Consider the following 22,392-nt stretch of genomic DNA (forward strand, 5'->3'; position numbering starts at 1 on the left):
CACCACACCTGGCTAGTTTTGTTTGTTTGGTTGGTTGGTTGTTTTTTTGAGACGGAGTCTTGCTCTGTCACCCAGGTTAGAGTGCAGTGGTGGTGATCTTGGTTCACTGCAACCTCCAACTCCTGGGTTCAAGTGATTCTTCTGCCTCAGCCTCCCGAGTAGATGGGACTACAGGTGCGTACCACCACGCCCAGCTAATTTTTGTATTTTTAGTAGAGATGGGGTTTCACCATATTGGCCAGGCTGGTCTTGAACTCCTGATTTCATTATCCGCCCGCCTCGGCCTCTCAGAGTGCTGGGATTACAGGTGTGAGTCACCGCGCCCAGCCCCACCTGGCTAATTTTTGTATTTTTTGTAGAGATGGGTTTTCACCATGTTGCCCAGGCTGCTCTTTAACTCCTGAGCTCAAGTGATCCACCCACCTCAGTATCCCGAACTGGTAGGATTACAGGCATGAGCCACTGAGCACGGCTCACATTGGGTCTTTGACCCTGCTTCTCTCTTTACTGTTGTGCAGGTTACCAGGACTTTTCCAGTCTGGTCAGCTGACTCTGGTCATATCACTGTGACCATTAAGAGCTCAGAAAGGCGGGCGCGGTGGCTCACACATGTAATCTCAGCGCTTTGGGAGGCCGAGGCAGGTGGATCACGAGGTCAGGAGGTTGAGACCATCCTGGCTAACACGGTGAAACTCTGTCTCTATTAAAAAATACAAAAAATTCTCCAGGCGCAGTGGCGGGTGCCTGTAGTCCCAGCTACTTGGGAGGCCGAGGCAGGAGGATGGTGTGATCCCAGGAGGCGGAGCTTGCAGTGAGCCAAGATCTCGCCACTGCACTCCAGCCTGGGCAACAGAGTGAAACTCTGTCTCAAAAAAAAAATAAAAAAAATAAAAAAAAAAGAGCTCAGAAAAGTTCCTGGCAATAGTACATCCTCTAGACAGGCTAACCCTTGTTCATTTGGCTCCTCTATGACCCTCTTCATTCCTGGTATATTTCATGATATTGCTGGGTTATTACTTCGTTCTCTGAAGTCTAAATCCAATTTTCAGCAACTCATGGTTTAATTTATCTTGGTAATTCCCAATATCTTTGTGGCAGGCTGAATAATGACCCCCCAAAAATGTCCACATCCTAATCCCCCGGAACCTGTGTACGTAACATTACAGGGCAAAGGGGACTTGCAGATGTGATTAAGTTAAGGCTCTGGAGACGAGATCATCCTGGATTATCTGGGTAAACCGTAAATGTAATCACAAGGACCGTAATACGAGGGAGGTCAAGAAGACCAAAGGAGGAAGTAAGGGAGGGGGCAGTTAGGGGCTGGTTAGTAGATAGAGAGGGAGGGTCTCTGGAGAAGGACGGAGAGAGACAATGTTCACAGGAACAACTGAAGAACAGCTGAGGGGAAGAAATGTGGTTAACAATTTCCCCTTGTGCCAGGATGTTGCTCAAAAGTGACTGTCCCAACTAAGGCGCAGGTGCAATAAATCAACCCAAATGTCCTTCACTTAACCCAGCTCATTATAATGTCATTAACATAACATTAGCATTGTGGTTTTAGCCCCCCTGTGGGTTTTGTTTAGGCCCTCATGGATAATAACCAGGATGGAGTCACTCTGGCCAACCCCAGGCATAGGTAGATGCAACACTCCTAGGAGGGAATTTTACCCCTCCCATTGGAGCAAAGCCCACGGAGACTTCCTGGCTGTTGCGGCATAAAAGACACAGAACTCAGTCCTGTTTCTGGCAACCTGCTTTTGTTGCAGTAAACTGAGGAACGGAGAGACCAATAGGAGAGAGACCGGAGGATTGTTTATTTTAGGTATGCACTGGCTCAGCGGACTCACATCCAAAAAGCTGAGCATTGAACAAAGACAGAGCGGGGTTTTTTATAAGTGGCCTTAGAGAAGCAAAACAAAAGCAGTTAATCATATGGCGGCAGATCACGTAATCTATAGCATAACATAACTTGTGACCTTGCATAGCTGGTGGCCTTGTAGCAGCATTGAAAGAAAAACAAGAACTGGCTAAATACAGACATTTGTAATACATAATAATGCTTAAGAAGCCTGAGAAAAGAGTAACAGTAAAAGAATCTTTCTGTCTCTCTTTTTTTTTTTCTTCAACCTTGCTCTAGAAGCGGGGGAGTGTCTGGAGCCCATTCCTTTAGCCTTGGCTATTTCAACAGCATTATAACTGTCCTTGAAATGAGCTTGCTAGGCAGAGGAAAACTTGTTCTTTTCTTTTTCTTTTGAAACCTTGCCTTGCCACATTCTGGGCCTTAGCTTTTGCTTTTCTTGGAGTGAATAAGTGCAGTACTTATTATTAATATTATTTTTAAATTTCTGCCTCACTTTCAGGAACCCTCTCTTTGCTGAGAGTTTTCCTTTTGTTTAATAAATCCTGTTCTATTCTACTCCCTCTCCACTGTCTGTGTGCCTTATTCTTCTTGGTCGTAGAGCAAGAACTCAGACGTAGCTGCACTAAGGACTAAGAAAACTACAAAGGAAGCAAGAGATTGGAGTGATTGAAGGAAGAGACCATGAGCCAAGGAATGCAGGTGGCCACTAGAAGCTGAAAAATGCAAGGGAACCAGATGGTCCCCTCAGAACCTCTGAAGGAGCCAGCTCTGCCCACACCTTGACTGTAGCCCAATGAAACTGATTCTGAATTTCTGACCTTTAGATTTGTAAGAGAATGAACTTGTGTTGCTTTAAGCACTGAATTTTTGGCAATTTGTTACAGCAGCAGAAAACCAATATAGTCCTCTGCTTGCCTAATGGGTCCCTTAGGCATGAGGGGAGGGTGAGGACTCATTATGGATTTGACCAGGAAGGGTAGATTTGACCTGCTTATTGACCACGGAAGGGTGGAGCTGAAAGACATACGAACCTGCCTTGCAGATGTAAACTAGGGGTGGAGCATGCTGAAGAGATATAAGCAAGACTCTGGTCTACTCTAGGAAGTAGAAGGTAGTGCCAGCAGGAGATACAAACAGAACATCCAATTCTCGTGGCAGGAGGACGGTGAGTTTGCACAGAGAAGGGGCACAGGATGTTGATGGCAGGCTGAGCTGTAAATATTTTTAGGTATTTGATTCCTATTTTGCTTATACCTAAATTAATGATAGAAAAGAGGATTTCCACTAGGGTTTTGGTCTGATTGTTTTTGGATGTGGGTTACTGGTACCCAGTGGGGAAGAGGATTGAGACACAGGAGGAGATGCCTGTGGGGAGACACCCCTACCCGACAGGTGCTGAATTCCAGGAGGATGTGTGAGGCTGGAGATGCTCTCTAAGACTGCGAAATTCATCACCAGAAGGCTAGTGAGAGAAAGCAAGGGTACCCCCATGGAGTTGGACCTGACTGTGGCTGGATATTCTGCAAGTGGGTTAGTTCACACAATGACTTACTCATGTTGATGCTCCATTTATATGGATATAGCTGAAAGTCAGAAAGGAAATATAAATCTGTGAGTGTAGCATCGAAATGCCGAAGGCATGTCAGAGTGTGTGTACTTTAGGTAGAGGACAGCCTCTGGGCTCTTGGCTCAGCTCTCTCCATTCTTCTTGTACATGTAATTCTAAGAAGTGTGGTCATCTGGTTTCTGCCAAACAGATGAGGAAGCCAGGAGATGAGAACAGACAGACAGACAACCCTAAGAGGCAACAGCTGGAAGCTTATGTTAGAAATGCTAACAGTGGGCCGGGCATGGTGCCCCACACCTGTAATCCCAGCACTTTGGGAGGCGAAGGCAGGTGGATTACCTGAGGTCAGGAATTCGAGACCAGCCTGACCAACATGGTGAAACCCTATCTCTACTAAAAATACAAAAATTAGCCAGGCGTGGTGGCAGGCGCCTGTAAACCCAGCTACTTGGGAGGTTGAGGTCAGAGAATCACTTGAACCTGGGCAGTGGAGGTTGCGGTGAGCTGAGATCATGCCATTGCACTCCAGCCTGGGCAACAAGAGTGAAACTCCATCTCAAAAGAAAGAAAGGAAAGAAGGAGAGAAGGAAGGAAGGAAGGAAGGAAGGAAGGAAGGAAGGAAGGAAGGAAGGAAGGAAGGAAGGAAGGAAAGAAAGAAGGAAAGAAAGAAAGAAAGAAAGAAAGAAAGAAAGAAAGAAAGAAAGAAAGAAAGAAAGAAAGAGGGAAATGCTAACAATGAAAAAACAAATCAATTCACACACAATAGTACCTCCAGCTGCTCCTGCCACTCAGCCCTTCCCAAGAACTTCCCAATCTCCCTACAATCCACCAATCCAGGGTTAACTCCTGGCAGAGCAGGGAGCTTCCAGACTCTCTTCCACACCAAGTCTGGCTTCTGTTGTGATTGGTTATGCCCCGGCCCTATGGATACCCGTGAGCATAGATGTGCATTACTTTAGTAATCAATTAAGTTAGCTAACTTTCTCCTCTCAATACCTGGTAAAAGAAACCCAAAAACATCACAGTTAGGGGTCTTTTCTTTTCTCTCTCTCTCTCTCTCTTTCTTTCTTTCTCTCTCTTTCTTTCTCTTTCTTTCTTTCTTTCTTTCTTTCTGAGACGACAGAGTCTCCTTCCTGAGCCTCCCAAGTAGCTGGAATCACAGGCACATGCCACCATGCCTGGCTAATTTTTGTATTTTTGTAGAGGCAGGGTTTCACCATGTTGGCCAGGCTGGTCTCGAACTCCTGACCTCAGGTGATATGCCCCCCCCTTGGCCTCCCAAAGTGCTGGGATTACAGGTGTGAGCCACCGTGCCTGACCAGGGGTCGTTTCTTGCCCGGAGAATTTTATATATATATATGTTATAGGCCCAGCGGACATCAATATATTACAATGCAGGAGAATAACTGATGTTCATATTAGTGGAACTCGGTCATTAAGAAAAGTTTAATAACATTCAGTTTTATCTATTTAAAAATGTACCATGCATTTTAGAGGTTTTAATCATTTTGGTGCTTACAAAGGATTGAGCCTGTAACCATCAGAACTCACTTGTTCAGAGTGACTCATTCTTCAGGATGAGCTCACACTCCTGCATGAAACAGAACAATAGCCTTTGTGTGTTACTTACAGCCAAAATATGCATATTCTTGTGTAGCCAGACTCATTCTTTTTTGTTTGTTTGTTTCTTTGTTTTTATTGTTGTTTTTGAGACAGAGTCTCGCTGTGTTGCCCAGGCTGGAGTGCAATGGCACGATCTCAGTTCACTGCAACCTCTGCCTCCCGGGTTCAAGTGATTCTTGTGACTCGGCCTCCTAAGTAGCTGGAATTACAGGCACACACCATCATGCCCGGCTAATTTTTGTATTTTTAGTAGAGACGGGGTTTCACCATGTTGCCCAGGCTGGTCTTGAACTCCTGACATCAGGTGATTCACCCACCTCGGCCTCCCAAAGTGCTGGGATTACAGGTGTGAGCCACCGCGCCTGGCCCACCAGACTCATTCTTTTATGCTGGTCCTGTGCAGCCTGGGCTAATGGTGCCTCCCTAGTCATTGGTTCATCATCTGTCCTTGCTCACCTGGGCTGACAGTGCTTCCCTGCTCACCTGGGCTGATGGTGCCTTCTTGTCCACCTGGACTGGCCATGCTGCCCTGCCCCCTTCTTTTTCCTTGCCTCAGTGGGCCTTATCAAGGGGCAGTGGTAGAACCAAGGAAGAACAAAGGCTCCTTTCTCCCTTTGACCTTATGTTGTAATAATGATACGCTTGTCAACTCATCTCGGACAGCCAATCCAACCATAGGCCCTAGAAAAATAGGAGTTTAGAATTAAAAAAACAACCTTGATCAGCCAAGGATGTGGTTGGATGAAGGCAGAAGGAAGCTCATAGCATAGAGAGACTCACTAAAACTAAAAGCAACAAAAACAGAGCGAACATAGGGCATGCACCTGTTGTCCCAGCTACTTGGAGAGGACGAAGTGGGGGGAGGTTGCTGAGGCAGGCGGATCACCTGAGCCCTGGGAGGCTGCAGTGAGCCATGATTGCACCCCTGCACTCCAGCCTGGGCAACAGAGTGAGACTCTGTCTCAACAAAGAAACCAAAACCCAAAAAACAAAAACAAAAACCCACCACCACCACCAGCAACAAAAGCAAACCCGAACAAACAACGTGTCTCCCAAATCCAAGAAGAAGACTCATGTTCAAAGGTGATGGAAAATTTCAGGGTTGAAGTAGACAAGGAGTCAGAAAATAGGCAACCCTACTTACCATACCCGATTCTGGGTCCAGCGTGTCCTTGGCAGGGTGCTGCATGGTGAAGGGACGTGAGTGACCCTCTCTCTAGAAATGTGCCCTCGCTGGCAGATGGCCTTGCTACTCCAAGAGTCCATCATCTGATCTGACCCCCTTATTGCCTTAATCACTCACTTTCACACCAATTCTCAACACCAGCCAGGTCAACAGGTTGCCGGCCAGCCCAGGCTCTTGCCTGAGCGAAAGACAGGCAAAACCAGGGCAAAGCGTCAGATGTGATGGGTGGATACGCTGCACAGCAGTTCTGCGGCAGGGCTGCTGTCATCACAGCCACACAGATGCAGTATGTGCACTGTGTTTTAAGGAGCTGTGTGAGGCAAGGAAAGTCCCAGGGCCCTCCTGGGAAGCCAGCCCCAAATGCCTGCGGCAGGGCAGTGAGACCCATGGGGCTGGGAGCTGCCAGGAGTGGTGGGCCCTCTCCATTTCACTGTGCTCTTCCCGGAGCACTCCTCTCTCTGACTCTCCAGGGCCCTTTCCTTCCTCCCTCCCTCTCTGGGCAGTCTTCCCCTCCTCCGTGGCCCAGGCTTTCTCTGAGCTCCTTCCCGCTCCAGTCCCCCTCGCCTGGGCTCATCCAGTCCCCCCAGGCTTCCACGACAGCCTGATATTTCAGTCTCTGCCCGTCTGCTGCTCCCTGATTCTTTCTGGGTCTCCCAATTCAGATTCCCAAGAAAAAATTCAGATGACCGAGTTCGTGTTTTCCTGCCAGTTCGACGTCAAGGGTCCCGCCCAGGCTTGTAAAGGGTCTTGCTCTCCTCAGCAGAGGTGGGGTCTCGTGATTTACAAGGTAGCCCTTTCCCCAGGGCTGGGAGTCAGCAGGTGTGCGTCACTGATTTAGCAAGGACAGGTGAGTGGGTTTCTCATTTTTGCAAAGAAATGGTCCATAAGCTGGAGATTGCAGCATTTTTCCTCCTGTTCCCTCACTAACCAGCTGGGTGGCAATGGTAAGTCACTTCCTTTTCCTGTAAAGTGAGGGGTCTGAATAGATGCTAATGCCATTTGCTACACACCAGGCACTGCTCCAACTACTGCAGGCACATTTATTGATGAATTTCCACAAAGGAGGTGCTATCACTAACTCCTTTTAAAGAAAGGAGGCGGCCAGGTGCGGTGGCTCACGCCTGTAATCTCAGCACTTTGGGAGCACCAGGCGGGAGAATCGCTTGAGTCCAGGAGTTTGAGGCCAGCCTGAGCAACATGGTGAAAACCTGTATCTACAAAAAATACAAAAATTAGCAGGGCGTAGTGGCATGCGACTCTGGTCCCAGCTACTTGGGAAGCTGAGGCAGGAGGATTGCTTGAGTCCAGGAGAAGTGAGCTGAAATCGTATGACTGCACTCCAGCCTGGGTGACAGAGAGAGACCCTGTCTCAAAAAAGAAAGAAAGAGAGAAAGAAAAGAAAGAGATAAAGGAAGAAAGAAAGAGAAAAAAAAAAAGAAAAGAAAAGAAAGGAAAGGTGAGGCACAGAGCACTGAGTAACTTGCCCAAGGTCACACAATTAGCAGGTGGCAGAGATCCGGTCTAGTTTCAGAATTCTTGCCCTTGACCATGCTTTGCTCTCTCTCTGAGATTCTTTCAGCTCTTGAGCTTTAGAAATTGAAGTTTCCAGCAAGTTCTTTACAGCAGCTGATGTTCTCTATTAAATGACAGCGGGGAGTCTTTGAAATATTCAAGAGAGCCTGGGTTCACTGCTAACATCCTTGTTGTGAAGGCCTGCTGCCGTTTGCCATTCCAGGACCAAGTGGATAATGAGTTAAGCTAGGCTGGGAGGGGGTTCAGCTCCCCACAACAAGGCAGGGGCAGCCCTTTGTGTCCGGCAGCATGGTAGTCCCCGTGCAGGAGCTCCAGCTGCCCTTTGTGTTTGACCTTGTGGAAGGGCATGGGAAACGCTGGCCTGTCAGCAGGCATAAACTCAAAAGTTTCTCCTTCAGCTAGTTTCAGGGACGGTCTAGCCAAGTAGATACACAGGATGAGGTAATCCATGGATCCTGTGAGGGCAGTTGGCTGATTGACTTAGGTGTGCCCAAGTGCCTGTAGGTGTCAGAACAAATCTATGCAGAAACGCGGACACCCACACCAGCTCGGATGGCCTAAAGGCACGCATTGGAACGTGGCTCATGAGCTGGGACCCGGGATCAACCGCTGGTTTAAGGAGAGGACCGTGAAATGCCCGAACGTGGATTCCAGGCCGTCTCCCCGGGTGCCTGGCTGAGGGCAGCCACGTGTCTGCAGCGGTGGCGTGTGTCCACGACTGAGACAGGCAGAGTTTGCAGGCAGCGGTAATCCATCAGCAGTCCCCAGATCTCTAACGTCAGGCGAAAGGGCATAGGAAGTCCCACTGTCCAGGAAAGTCCTTCATCCTGCTTCTCCCTGCCTTGGGCCTTTTCCCATTTCCGCGGTCACCTGTCCACAATGGCTGCACTGTGCAGCCCTGCAGGTGCTCCTGACACTGAACAACCAGACCCATGGACTGACCGGATATGAAACTGACGTGGGAGGAGATCAGGCAGGTGCTGGGGCTGCCTGGCCCAATGCACAGAGCCAGAAAGGCTGTTGTGGGGAGGGTGTTATTGTTTTAGTGGGTGCAGCAATGAGTGGCTTAGCCAGTTGGGCGGATCACTTGTAAATTGTTATTTACAGTTTCTGATCCTTTAAAAGAAGAGCTTCGCGGGAATCAGTCTTCATTCCAGATGTGCAGCACCATGAGGGCCCTGGTGCCTCTGTTGTCCCTGTTCCTGTTGGGTGGCCAGGCCCAGCATGGGTCTGACTGGACCTACTCAGGTAAGCCCCTAGCCCCTGCACACTCCCTCAGTTACCCTCACACCCTTACAACAGGACAAGCGCCCTTCTTTTTTTTTTTTTTAGACAGAGTCTCACTCTGTTGGCCAGGCTTGAGTACAGTAGTGTGGTCTCCGCTCACTGCAACGTCCGCCTCCCGGGTTCAAGTGATTCTCCTGCCTCAGCCTCCCGAGTAGCTGGGATTACAGGCACCTGCCATCATGCCTGGCTAATTTTTGTATTTTTAGTAGAGAGAGGGTTCCACCATGTTGCCCAGGCTGGTCTCGAACTCCTGACCTTAGGCGATCTGCCCACCTCCCAAAGTGCTGGGATTACAGGCGTGAGCCAGCACGCCCGGCCAAGAGTCCTCCTTTAGGGCATTTCCCAGGATGGCCAGGCAGCCCACCTGCCATCTGTTGGGGATCTGCTCATTGTGGCTTCAGATGTTACCTTTTCAGTGTCTCAGAAGGTATGGAGAACAAGCTGAACTGAAACTTCAAATAAGGAAAAGAAGGAAATAGCTTTCCCTTTCACAAACTCCTGATTTATTTACAGGCTTTTTGCTTTTTTTTTCCACTCACAGTGTTGGCTGGTTCAAAAGCACACTCACTGCTTCTCTTCGTAAAGACATTTGCTTTGTTGGTCTGTGTAAGTGGAAAATAAAGTTCTTAGAAAAGACTCTCGCTAACCTCACGGAAGGTGCTGTGGGGTTTACAGAGACGCTCTTTTCTTGGCGGAGAATTTCATAGTGAGCGGATTTTACTTTCGAACATCTTACTTGACATAAGAACCAGTTCCCACGCTGGTCTGGCCCAGGCGGTAAAACCAGACTTTTTGAGACAGAATTAGCTTTGTTGCCAAAGCTGGGATTCAGTGGTGCCATCACCAAATCCACTGCAACCTCTACCTCCGGTTTCAAGCAATTCTAGGTGTCTCAGCCTCCCAGTAGCTGGAATTACAGGCACTCACATCACCATGCTGGGTAGCTTTTTGTATTTTAGTAGAGATGGGGTTTTACCACGTTGGCCAGGCTGGTCTCAAACTTCTGACCTCAAGTGATCTGCCCACCTTGGCCTCCCAAAGTGCTGAGATTACAGGTGTGAGCTACCACACCAGGCCCCAAACCAGACTTTTAAAATGTGAAATGTAAAATCCTGGCATTCAGCATGGGTTCTGGTCCACATGTGAGCCAAAGCTAGAAGGCCGTGTCTGTGGGGTTTGTGGACACTAAATGGCCCTTTCCAGGGGCAGTGAGGAGAGCTTCTTCCCGCGTCCCCCTCCTTTCTGTACAAGACCATGGACTGGGGTCCATGAGGAGGCTGGTGGCCACTGGCCGATGCAGGAAGTGAGACAAACATCTGCTTCCTGCAGAGTCCGCCCCAGCTCAGCTGCTCCAGAAGCATTCCTTCAGGATGAATGGGATGATCTGTTAAGTCAAGGGCAACGGAATTAGGGACATCCTGGGAGGTTCAGAAAGTCCAGCCAGCTCTGACCAACCGCTGTGTTCCTGAGCACAGTGATCTTACACATGGCAGCGCCTCAGAAGCCTGGGGCATTCTGCTTCACTTGGCCAAGCAGTGCAGGCAGGTGGCTCAGAGGTGAAGGAAGAGAGAATTCAGACAATGAAGTCCTTGTCCTCCCCAGGCTCTGCCCAGCCTCTGAGACAGTGGGCTTCCTGGAAAGCTACTAGGGACTCTGGGAGAACCTGAGAGTAGTATAGCTTTTGTAAATGACTTTCAGGGACACCTGAGAGATGTTCCAGTATTGACAGTGGCCTGGGCCAAAGCATCTTGCTCTGAGAAGGGGTTGTGCTAGAGGCCTCTTGCTTGATTACAAACCAAAAAGCGCTGAGAGGCCCCGGTACAAACACCTTTTTTTTTTTTTTTTTTTTTTTGAGTTTCACTCTTGTTGCCCAGTCTGGAGTGCAAAGGCACGATCTCGGCTCGCTACAACCTCTGCCTCCTGGGTTCAAGCGATTCTCCTGCCTCAGCCTCTCGGGTAGCTGGGATTAAGGGCTTGTGCCACCACGCCCGGCTGATTGTTTTGTATTTTTAGTAGAGACGGGGTTTCTCCATGTTTGTCAGAGTGGTCTCGAACTTCCGACCTCAGGTGATCCGCCCGCCTCGGCCTCCCAAAGTGCGGGGATTACAGGCGTGAGCCACCGCGCCCAGCCACAGACACCTTTCTTAAAACAAGCTGTGTACTCACCACACAGCTACCCCCGCACAGGGAACAGAGGAGAGATTCTCCATGCCACATGGCTGACACCAAGCTCCACAGCTGGTTGGGGGCCAAGTCACCTATGATAATGACTCATCTATGTTACTCTGTCCCCTATGATTATCAATCCTCTCTGAAAAGATCAACTTTCTCCTTATGAGTTCTAAAAAAGTACTCACTCTGGGTTGTCCTGGAACCTGATGCTTCCCTAGTTTCCCTGAATCCATAAGTGTAGACACCTAGATGGTCTTTACCATACTGGGAATCCATAAAAGGGGCTGGAGCAAGAAAATAGTGGTGGGGGGTTCCTGCAGCATGGGGAGGTGGGGGCTGTGTTCCTGTTGGGGGCATGGAAGGACAATGGGGCCCTTAAGAGGAAATGAGGAAGAGGCCTCAGGAACAGCACAGGAACGGCAAGCCAAGGATCCCTCCCTGCATTCATCAGGCGGAAATAAGTCAAAGGAGAGCAAAACGTTCTGTATAAAAGATTCTCAGGCCGGGCGCAGTGGCTCACGCCTGCAATCCCAGCATTTGGGAGGCCAAGGTGGGTGGATCACCTAAGGTCAGGAGTTAGAGACCAGCCTGGCCAACATGGCAAAACCCCGTCTCTAATAAAAACACAAAAATTAGCCAGGAGTGGTGATGCATGCCTGTAATCTCAGCTACTTGGGAGGCTGAGGCAGGAGAAGCTCTTGAATCTGGGAGGCAGAGGTTGCAGGGGGCCAAAAACACACCACAGCACCCTCGAGTGGGGGAGAGAGAGAGACCCTGTAAAAAAAAAAAAAAAAAAAAAAAAAAAGACTTTCATTGATTTCAAAACACTGTCTTGCTCCCAGGGCCAGCAGTCGCCACAGGAAAATTAGAGGTTAGGACCAAAGCCCCTCAAACACCACAGTCCTTGGAGTTGACCTCGTTGTCTTTTCGGCCTCCTTCTGGGGGCCCTGCTTCCGCTTTCTGGAAGGTGCCGCCGTGGGTCCCTGCCCAGCGGGCCCTGGCCTCTGGCCCGGTGAGGTTCCTGCAGAGTGGGCTCAGCCAGGCAGCCCCTTGAACTATCTCTCTCCTGTCTCAGAAGGAGCACTGGACGAAGCGCACTGGCCACAGCACTACCCCGCCTGTGGGGGCCAGAGACAGTCGCCCATCAACCTGCAGAGGACGAAGGTGCGGTACAACCCCGCCTTGAAGGGGCTCAAGCTGACGGGCTATGAGACCCAGGAGGGCGAGTTCCCCATGGTCAACAACGGCCACACAGGTAAGGGGAAGGGGTGGCGAGGGGCTCCAATCCATGGGCAGCCCCTGGCAGCCTGCAGGGGAAGGCAGGTGACACGTGTCCCTGCCAGGAGTGGCTTACACAGAGACACAGAGCATGGCCTCGGAACTGGAGGCCTCGAACATGAGGCTCGAACATGAGGGCTGAGCGGCCCGGAAACCTGGTGGCTCTTCCAGAGAGGGCAGCATCTGTCTTTCCACTCAGCTCCCTGCTGGTCCCTTCCTGCCATGTTATCCTCTTACTCGAGCTCACCCAACCCACGCAGCAGGCGACAGGCAGGACAGGCCGTGCTGCTGAAGCCACCTTTCCCACGGGGACTCTCTGTCCATCAGCTGGGGTCAGCTTTTCCACAGTTCCTATTTCAGTCTATTCAGCTCAAAGCACCTGACAGGTAGGACCAGGGTTTCTCAGAGTTTTAAGAAGGAAGCTCTGGTTTTCTGCTCCCTACAAGAAAGAAGGTGAAGGTCAGACAGAAAAAGCAGGGCCGTGGGGATGCCCCACTTCAGGAATCCAATATGAGAAACTGTAAATTTTTTTAATTTTTTTTTTTTGAGACAGAGTGTCACTATCTTGTCCAGGCTGGAGTGCAGTGGCATGACCTCAGCTCACTGTAGCCTCCACCTCCTGGGTTCAAGCGATTTTCCTGCCTCAGTCTCCTGAGTGGCTGGGATTACAGGCATGCACCACCACGCCCAACTAATTTTTTTTTTGTATTTTTAGTAGAGACAGGGCTTTCACCCTGTTGGCCAGGCTGGTCTGGAACTCCTGACCTCAAAGTTATCTGCCCACCTCAGCCTCCCAAAGTGCTGGGATTACAGGCACGAGCCACCACGCCTGGCCTGGAAACTGAAATCTGTGCTTTACTTGTACAGAACATCCTCCTGATTTTCCAAGTTGGCTCGACTCCTCTGAGCCTCATGACTACCCCAGGAGGGGGCATTTTTTAGGCAGGAAGTCTGAGGCCTCAGGAGGTCGAGGGACTCACCCAAGGCTACACAGTGTCTGACGGCCAAGATGGGCTCACACCCCCAGATGTCAGGTTTCTTGGCCACATCCTTCTTAGGTACTGCACTCTCTCACTCCTGCCTGGGTTGAGACAGTTCCCTGCCTGCCACACAGCAATACAACAGTCACTGGACTTGGCCAGGCATGGTGGCTCACATCTGCAAACCCAGTACTTTAGGAGGCTGAGGTGGGAGGATCACTTGAGGTCAAAGTCTGAGACGAGCCTGGGCAACTTGGTGAGACTCCATCTCTACAAAAAATCAAAACGTTAGCCAGGAGTGGTGGTGAGTGCCTGTAGTCCCAGCTACTTGGGAGGCTGAGGTGGGAGGATTACTTGAGCCTGGGAGGTTAAGGTTGTGGTGAGCCGAGATCACCACTGTACTTGAACCTGGGCAACAGAGCGAGACCCTGTTTCTTTAAAAAAAAAAAAAAAGGGTCACAGGACTTAGTTTTCTTATCTTGAACCTGGGCAACAGAGCGAGACCCTGTTTCTTTAAATAAATTAAAAAAAGAAAGGTCACAGGACTTAGTTTTCTTATCTTGCACAATCAAGAAAATAAAACTGGCCTGGTGAGATGGCTCATACCTGTAATCTCAGCACTTTGGGACCCCGAGGTGGGCAGATCACCTGAGGTCAGGAGTTCGAGACTAGCCTGGCCAACATGGTGAAACGTTGTCTCTACTAAAAATACCAAAATTGGTTGGGCGTGGTGGCGTGTGCCTGTAATCCCAGCTACTTGGAAGGCTGAGGCAGGAGAATTGCTTGAACCCAGGAGGCGGAGGTTGCAGTGAGCCAAGATCATGCCATTACACTCCAGCCTGGGCAACAAGAGCAAAACTCCACCTCAGAAAAAAAAAAAAAGAAAGAAAAAAAGAAAGAAAACCAATTGTCCTTTATAGGACTGGTGAAAGTAGCAAATTGGAGAATGAAGCTTTGTCTGTAAAAGGACTCAGGTTTATGTGGCCAAGAGCCCTGAAATACACAAAGAATGAACAAAAACTTCATTTTCATTATAACATCAAGCTCTTGTTTCCAAAATTACTCTCTGACGCTTCCAGATTGGCAGGCTGAACTCTTCCTCCTCTCCTTGTCCTCTCCTTGTGGAGAAAGGGTGAAGCACAAAGGCCAAAGGCAGTGGCTTTGTTCACCCTCCCTGGACAGCGGGCGGGAAGCAATCAGTGATGGAGGGATCTCCAGGGGCAGCCCCTGCTGAGTGCGGGGTTCGTGCTGAGGGCCCGGGAGAGGGAAGGCATAAGGAAGAGAAGAGCCCAGCTTCCCAAGGGGCTTGCAGTGGCTCGCTCCTCCCAATTTCCAGAGGACCCTGTCCTTTCTTCCTTTGGGGCTGTGCTCAAATTTCTGTGGTCTGGAAACCTGTTCCTTTGGGGTTCTCACCTCACACGACAGCATGCCGGACATTAGAGTGGACCCAAAGTTCACATTAATTATATATATATTTTTTTAAAATTTTCTTTTGAGACGGTGTCTTGCTCTGTTGCCCCAGCTGGAATGCAGTGGTGCAATCTTGGCTCACTGAAACCTCCACTTCCCAGATTCAAGCGATTCTCCTGCCTCAGCCTCCCCAGTAGCTGGGACTACAGGCGTGTGCCACCATGCCCACCTAATTTTTGTATTTTTAGTAGAGATGGGGTTTTGTCATATTGGCCAGGCTGGTCTCGAACTCCTTGCCTCAAGTGATCCGCCCATCTCAGCCTCCCAAAGTGCTAGAATTATAGGCATGAGCCACCGTGACTGGCCATAATTCTATTTTTTGATGTAAAGGGGTTTTTTTTGAGATGGATCTGTCACCCAGGCTGGAATGCAGTGGCATGATCTTGGCTCACTGCAACCTCTGCCTCCTAGGGTCAAGCAATTCTCATGCCTCAGCCTCCTGAGTAGCTGGGATTACAGGTGTGTGCCACCACTCCCAGCTAACTTTTGTATTTTTTGTAGAGATGGGGTTTCAGTATGTTCGCCAGGCTGGTCTTGAACTCCTGGCCTCAAGTGATCCACTAACCTTGGCCTCTCAAAGTGTTGAGATTACAGGCGTGAGCCACTGCACCTGGCCTGATATAAAGTATTTTGAAAGATTTTTATAATTTAGCTTTTGAAGTTATTTGGCTATTGCCACTGGCTACTTTTCAGCAAGCTCCAAGCACATTCAGGAATTCTACTGAAGGGGGAAAAAAAATAACCTACAAACTTTGATTCTAATGAGAGTTTGATGAATACTAAGCTTAACAATAAAGTTGACGTGATGTATTAAAGATTTGTTGATTTTTGGTTTTGCAAGATTCTTTTATTTGAGACGAAATCTTGCCCTATCGCCCAGGCTGGAGTGGGGTGGCACGACCTCGGCTCACTGCAACCTCTGCCTCCCTGGTTCAATTGATTCCCCTGCCTCAGCCTTCCCAGTAGCTGGGATTACAGGCACGTGCCACCACGCCTGGCTAATTTTTGCATTTCTAGTACAGATGGGGTTTCACCATGTTGGCCAGGCTGGTCTCGAACTCCTGACCTCAAGTGATCCACCTCCCAAAGTGCTGGAATTACAGGCATGAGCCATCACGCCTAGTCAGGTTTTGACAGGTTTCTAATCACATGTATCGAGCAATCGTTTCAGTGTCATGAAAACCCTGTGGTCCACCTGTTCATCTCTCCCTTCCTTCCTAAACCCTGGCAATCACTGATCTTTCTATTTGACCTATAGTTTTTCTTTTTCCAAAATGTCACATAGTTGGAATCATACAGCATGTAGCCTTTTCACACTGGCTTCTTTCACTGAGTAATATGCATTTAAGGTTCCTCCATGTCTTTTCACGGCTTGATAGCTCATTTCTTTTTAGTGCTGAATATTCTATTGCCTGGATGAACCACAGTTTATCCATTCCCCTATCCAAAGACATCTGGGTTGCTTCTCAGTTTTGGCAGTTATGAATGAAGCTGTTATAAAACCTGTGTGCAGGCCAGGCATGGTGGCTCATGCCGCTAACCCTAGCACTTTGAGAGGCCAAGGTGGGAGCATCACTTGAGCCCAGGAATTCGAGACCAGCCTGGGCAATGTAGTGAGACCTACAAAAGTAATCAAAAAATTAGCCTGGCATGGTGGCTCAAACATACAGTCCTAGCTACTTTGGAGGTTGAGGTGCGAGGCTCACTTGAGCCTGGGAGGTCAAGGCTGCAGTGAGCTATGATTGCACCACTGCACTCCAGCCTGGGTGATAGCGAGACCTTCTCTCAATCAATCAATCAATCAATTCCATGTGCAGGTTTGTGTGTTTTCAATTCATGTGGGTAAATACCAAGAGCTTGCTTGATTATATAGCAATGTCAGAGGCGTTTGAACCAGACTGACCCATCTTTTACAGGGGGTGGGTAAAATAAGGCTGAGACTTACTGGACTGCACTCCCGGGAGGTTAAGGCATTCTAAGTCACAGGATGAAAGAGGAGGTTGGCACAAGACACAGGTCATAAATCTTGCTGATAAAACAGGTTGCAATCAAGAAGCCCAACAAATCCTACCAAAATCAAGATGGCCACGAGAGTGACCTCTGGTCGTCCTCACTGCTACACTCCAACTAGCACCATGACAGTTTACAGATGACACGGCAACGTCAGGAAGTTACCCTATATGGTCTAAAAAGGGGAGGCATGAATAATCCACCTCTTGTTTAGCATATAATTAAGACATAACCATAAAAATGGGCAACCAGCTGCCCTTGGGGCTGCTCTGCCTATGGAGCAGCCATTTTTTATTCCACTACTTCCTTTTTTTTTGGAGACAGAATCTTACTCTGAGGCTGGAGTACAGTGGTGCTATCCTGGCTCCCTGCAACCTCTGCCTCCAGTTCAAGTGATTCTCGTGCCTCAGCCTCTCAAGTAGCTGGGATTACAGGCGTGCACCATCATGCCCCCGTTAAGTTTTAGTAGAGACGAGGTTTTGCCATGTTGGCCAGGCTGGTCTTGAACTCCTGACCTCGAGTGATCTACCTGCCTCGGCCTCCCAAAGTGCTGGGATTGCAGGCATGAGCCACCATGCCTGGCCTATTCCTTTACTTTCTTAATAAACTTGCTTTCACTTTATTCGGTAGACTCACCCCAAATTCTTTCTTGTGTGAGATCCAAGAACCCTCTCTTGGGGTCTGGATCGGGACCCCTTTTTGGTACCATATAGACCAAGTTGGAAAGAATGGACGTTGAAATAGTATTAAGTCTTCCTATCTGTGAACATGGAATGTTTCTCCACTTATTTAGTTCTTCCTGATTTATTTCATTAGTTTTATGATTTTCTGTATATAGATTTTGTCCATATTTTTGGGCAATTTTTGTATTTTTAGTAGAGACGAGGTTTCTCCATGTTGGCTAGGCTGGTCTTGAACCCTTGACCTCGGGGAATCTGCCTGCCTTGGCCTCCCAAATTACTAGGATTACAGGCATGAGCTGCTAGGCCTGGCCTCCTCATTTTAAAATTAAATTTAAATTAGATTCAACATTTCAATAAAGAGAATTTCAAATTGAAACACAGGCTGTTGAGACACACAAATTGCTACAAAATTTCTAAAACTAACTCCCAATTGATCTGTTTTGCTGTAGGCTAGTAACAGTTGGTGGGCCGGCACTGATCCGTTAATACATATTGCCCAGGTGTAGTGGCTCTCCTATAATCCCAGCACTTTGAGAGGCCAAGGCAGGCAGATTGCTCGAGCCCAGGAGTTTGAGACCAGCCTGGGCAACATGGTGAAATTCTGTCTTTACAAATAAACTTAAAAATTAGCTGGACATGGTGGTGTGTGCCTGTAGTCCTATCTACTTGAAGGGCTGAGGCAGGAGGATTGTTTGAGCCTGGGAGGTAGAGGCTGCGGTGAGCTGAGGTCACGCCACTGCACTCCAGCCTGGGTGACAGAGTAAGACCCTGCCTCAACAACAAAAAATATATATTTAAATTTTCCAAAATATATTTGATAGGCTCCAGAAAAACTTAAATGCCTGAGGTACTGGGCCTCTAGTGTTCAGTGTTATCTTAATATATACTGTTTTCTTAATAATTGCTATTGGCTACTTCTTTTATGAAGTTCCTTGAAGATACGGATAATCGTGTATTCATCTTTTTCATCACGGTACTTCCCACAGATCCTGACAGAGCAAATTCAAAATGTTCACTGAATGGTGCATTTGAGCAGAAAAGACCTGAACATAAAAGGATAAGTCCTCAAACAGGCGCCCATGAGTAACACAGAATTCTACACAGGTTTTGATTTTTTAATGCTCCGCGGGGAGGCAGGAGGCTGGTTGTTCCTTTCTCTTTTTCAATTTTATTTATTTATTTTTGAGATGTAGTCTCACTCTGTCGCCCTGGTTGGAATGCAATGGCCGTCATCTTGGCTCACTGTAAGCTCTGCCTCCTGGGTTCAAGTGATTCTCCTGCCTCAGCCTCCCGAGTAGCTGGGATTACAGGTTTGCACCACCATGCCTGACTAATTTTTGTGTTTTTAGTAGAGATGGGGTTTCTCCATGTTGGCCAGGCTGGACTCGAACTCTAGACCTCAAGTGATCTGCCCTCCTTGACCGCCCAAAGTGCTGGGATTACAGGTGTGAACCACTGTGCCCGGCCTCAACTTCTAGTGAAATAGCTTTTCACTAGAAAAATTTCAAAAGTAGTACAGAGATTTTCCACATGCTCTTTGCCCACTTCCCCTAACACTAATATCTTATAACCATAGTACAATTATTATTATTATTATTATTATTATTTTGGAGATGGAGTCTCATTCTGTTGCCCAGGCTGGAGTGCAGTGGCACAATCTTGTCTCACTGCAACCTCTGCCTCCCAGGTTCAAGCAATTCTACTGCCTCAGCCTCCTGAGTAACTGGGATTACAGGCATGCACCGCCATGCATGGCTACTTTTTTTTTTTTTTTAGTAGAGACAGGGTTTCTCCATGTTGGTCAGGCTGGTCTCGAACCCCCAACCTCAGGTGATCTGCCCATCTCGGCCTCCCAAAGTGCTGGGATTACAGGTGTGAGCCACCACGCCTGGCCACCATGGTACAATTATTATTGAATTTAAATGATATAACACAGTTAACTCCAGACCTCATTTGAATGACATGACTTTCTCACTCCTATATTTTTCTGGTCCAGGGTCTAACCCAGGATTCCACATTGCACTTCGCTGTCAGGTCTCTTTAAGTCTCTTCCAATCTCAGTCAGTTTCTCAGTCTTTGACTTCCACGACCTTGACAGTTTGCTGATTGTTTCTTGAGCACAGCAAATTCTTGGATTATGTGGCTTTTCTCTTCTGATAAGAAACTGGTTACATTGGGTTCCCATAAAGGGGAGCAGCCTCTTCTGGAAGTTGAGTTGATTTGCAGATCTGGAAGTTTCAGCCAGTTGACTTTTGGGAACAGCCAGTTAACTTTTGGCCTTGCCTTTTCAAAAGCACAGCGATGGCCAGGTGCGGTGGCTCACACCTATAATTCCAGCACTTTGGGAGGCTGAGGTGGGTGGATCACCTGAGGTCAGGAATTCAAGACCAGCCTGGCCAACATGGTGGAAACCTGTCTACACTAAAAATACAAAAAGTAGCCAGGCATGGTGGCGGGTGCCTGTAATTCCAGCTACTGGGGAGACTGAGGCAGGAGAATCGCTTGAACCCAGGAAGCAGTGAGCTGAAATCTCACCGTTGCACTCCAGCCTGGGCGACAAGAGCAAACTCTGTCTAAAAAAAAAAAAAGCACAGCAACAGGCTCAGGTTTGTGGCTCTTTTCCAACTGGGCCTGTGTGGGCCTGTCAGTGTAACCAGAAGTAACACATTCTGTCTCCCGGGGGCTGTGTTTTGGGGAAATTGTGAGGACCTCTCTCATTTCTTCTGTGGTGCTGACTGTCCATTTCGGGAGCTCTGCTCGGGTCCTCAGTTCCTCAGCTCCCATCCGCTGTTAGCATTGCTGACCTTGCATGCCTCCTTTTCTTGCAAGCATTGATTTTTGAGGCCAGCCACATCTCAAGCTCTAAATACCAAGCACTTGTTCTGCCAAACGGCCGGTGAAAACCTTTCAGGCCAGATTACTGCGTTACAGCACATTACGTTATGAATTTAATCATAGCTCCCTGCTCCTTTAGACAATTTGGAAAGGAAGAAGGGGGGCATCTGACGGGTTTTAAATACCTCATATTTGCTGTCTTTTAAGAAAATGTTCTTGTTTACAGCCACCACTGATGACTTTAAATAGGAAGATCTTGCCGGGCATGGTGGCTCATGCCTATAATCCCAGCACTTTGGGGGGCTGAGGAGGTCGGATCATTTGAGGTCAGGAGTTCGAGACCAGCCTGGCCAATATGGTGAAACCCCGTCTCTACTAAAAATACAAAAATTGGCCGGGCGTGGTGGCATATTCCTGTAATCTCAGCTACTGGGAAGCCTGAGGCAGGAGAATCACTTGAACCCAGGAGGCAGAGGTTGCAGCGAGCCTAGATCATGCCACTGCACTCCAGTCTGGGTGACAGAGTAAGATTCTGTCTCTAAATAAATAAATAAATAAATAAATAAATGGGAAGATCTTGCTCATGAGACACATGCTGCCTGGCCGTTTCCAATGCCAAAGTTCTATCCTCATGGGTATTTTTCTTAGTCACTTTTCTTAGTAACTGAGTCCATTTTTCCATTTTGTGTAGTTCATTCCAAAAGACAGAGATTTCAGCTGGGTGTGGCGGCTCACGCCTGTAATCCCAACACTTTGGGAGGCTGAGGCAGGTGAATCACTTGAGGTCAGGAATTCGAGACCAGCCTAACCAATATAGTGAAACCCCATCTCTACTAAAAATACAAAAATGAGCCAGGCGTGGTGGCGGGCACCTGTAGTCTCAGCTACTTGGGAGGCTGAGGTGGGAGGATCCCTTGAAGCCAGGAGTTGGAGGCTGCAGTGAGTTGTTCCAGTAAGTCATGATCGTGCCACTGCACTCCAGCCTAAGCAGCAGAGTGAGCCTGAAAAAAAAAAAAAAAAGAAAAGAAAACAGTTCTAAGAGGCCCCATTTCCTATTCTTATACCTTCGGCAAATTCCAAAATCGGCCAGAGATAGAGAGTAGAATTCTAGTTTCCATGCCCATTGACCGTATTTCAGGACCTTCCCTTTCCCTGGGGCCAGCAAGCCGGACCTGCCACTATGTGGTCCTGCCTTTGGCCTGTTGGTTCTGAGCGGGAAGGTGTGTACTGGGGAGAGGCACTTGCCCAGTCTGGTTTACTCGGTGCCTGGCCTCCATCCTGACCTCACCCTGTGCCCTGTGTGCAAACGCCTCTTCTCCTTTGGCGACCCTGCTCATGGCATGCTAAGCCAGTCTATGGTATTGACTTGCCCTAGGCTCAGACAGGTGGGAGGTGAGCAGAGAAGCTACCCAGCCTGTAGGCCTGACCCCTCTGTGTTCACCTACCTTTTCTCTCCAGTGCAGATCAGCCTGCCCTCCACCATGCGCATGACAGCAGCCAACGGCACTGTGTACATAGCCCAGCAGATGCACTTTCACTGGGGAGGAGCATCCTCGAAGATCAGGGGCTCTGAGCACACCGTGGACGGGATCAGACATGTGATCGAGGTACCTGAGGACTCCCACTGTGTACTCTTTCCTTCAAACCCTGTAGTCACTTTCCTTTTTATTTATTTATTTTGAGACAGAGTCTTGCTCTGTTGCCCCGGCTGGAGTGCAGTGGCGCGATCTCAGCTCACTGCAACCTCCACCTTCTGGGTTCAAGCAATTCTCTTGCCTCAGTCCCTTGAGTAAATGGGATTACAGGCACCCACCACCATGCCCGACTAAGTTTTGTATTTTTAGTGGATATGGAGTTTCACCATGTTGGTTAGGCTGGTCTTGAACTCCTGACCTTAGATGATCCAC

At 48.6% G+C, this 22,392-nt stretch overlaps 1 protein-coding gene across 8 annotated transcripts in view; it reads left to right on the forward strand.

Moving 5' to 3' along the window:
* Positions 1-1,580: 1,580 nt before the first annotated feature.
* Positions 1,581-22,392, forward strand: part of CA6 (carbonic anhydrase 6) — a 43,147-nt gene continuing 22,335 nt past the window's right edge. The window contains exons 1-5 of one of the 8 annotated variants that reach the window (XM_031664213.1): positions 1,581-3,026; positions 6,900-7,084; positions 8,878-9,018; positions 12,305-12,484; positions 21,944-22,092. In XM_031664213.1, coding sequence (XP_031520073.1) covers positions 8,928-9,018; positions 12,305-12,484; positions 21,944-22,092 — 420 coding nt within the window. In that variant the 5' untranslated portion in view covers positions 1,581-3,026; positions 6,900-7,084; positions 8,878-8,927. Of the gene's footprint in view, positions 3,090-6,541; positions 7,085-8,877; positions 9,019-12,304; positions 12,485-21,943; positions 22,093-22,392 lie in introns of those variants that run through there. The other 7 variants (XM_031664212.1, XM_031664216.1, XM_031664211.1 and 4 more) reach the window with 7 other exon arrangements.

The sequence above is a fragment of the Papio anubis genome, chromosome 1 (assembly GCF_008728515.1).
Source record: "Papio anubis isolate 15944 chromosome 1, Panubis1.0, whole genome shotgun sequence".
NCBI classification, from domain to species: domain Eukaryota; kingdom Metazoa; phylum Chordata; class Mammalia; order Primates; family Cercopithecidae; genus Papio; species Papio anubis.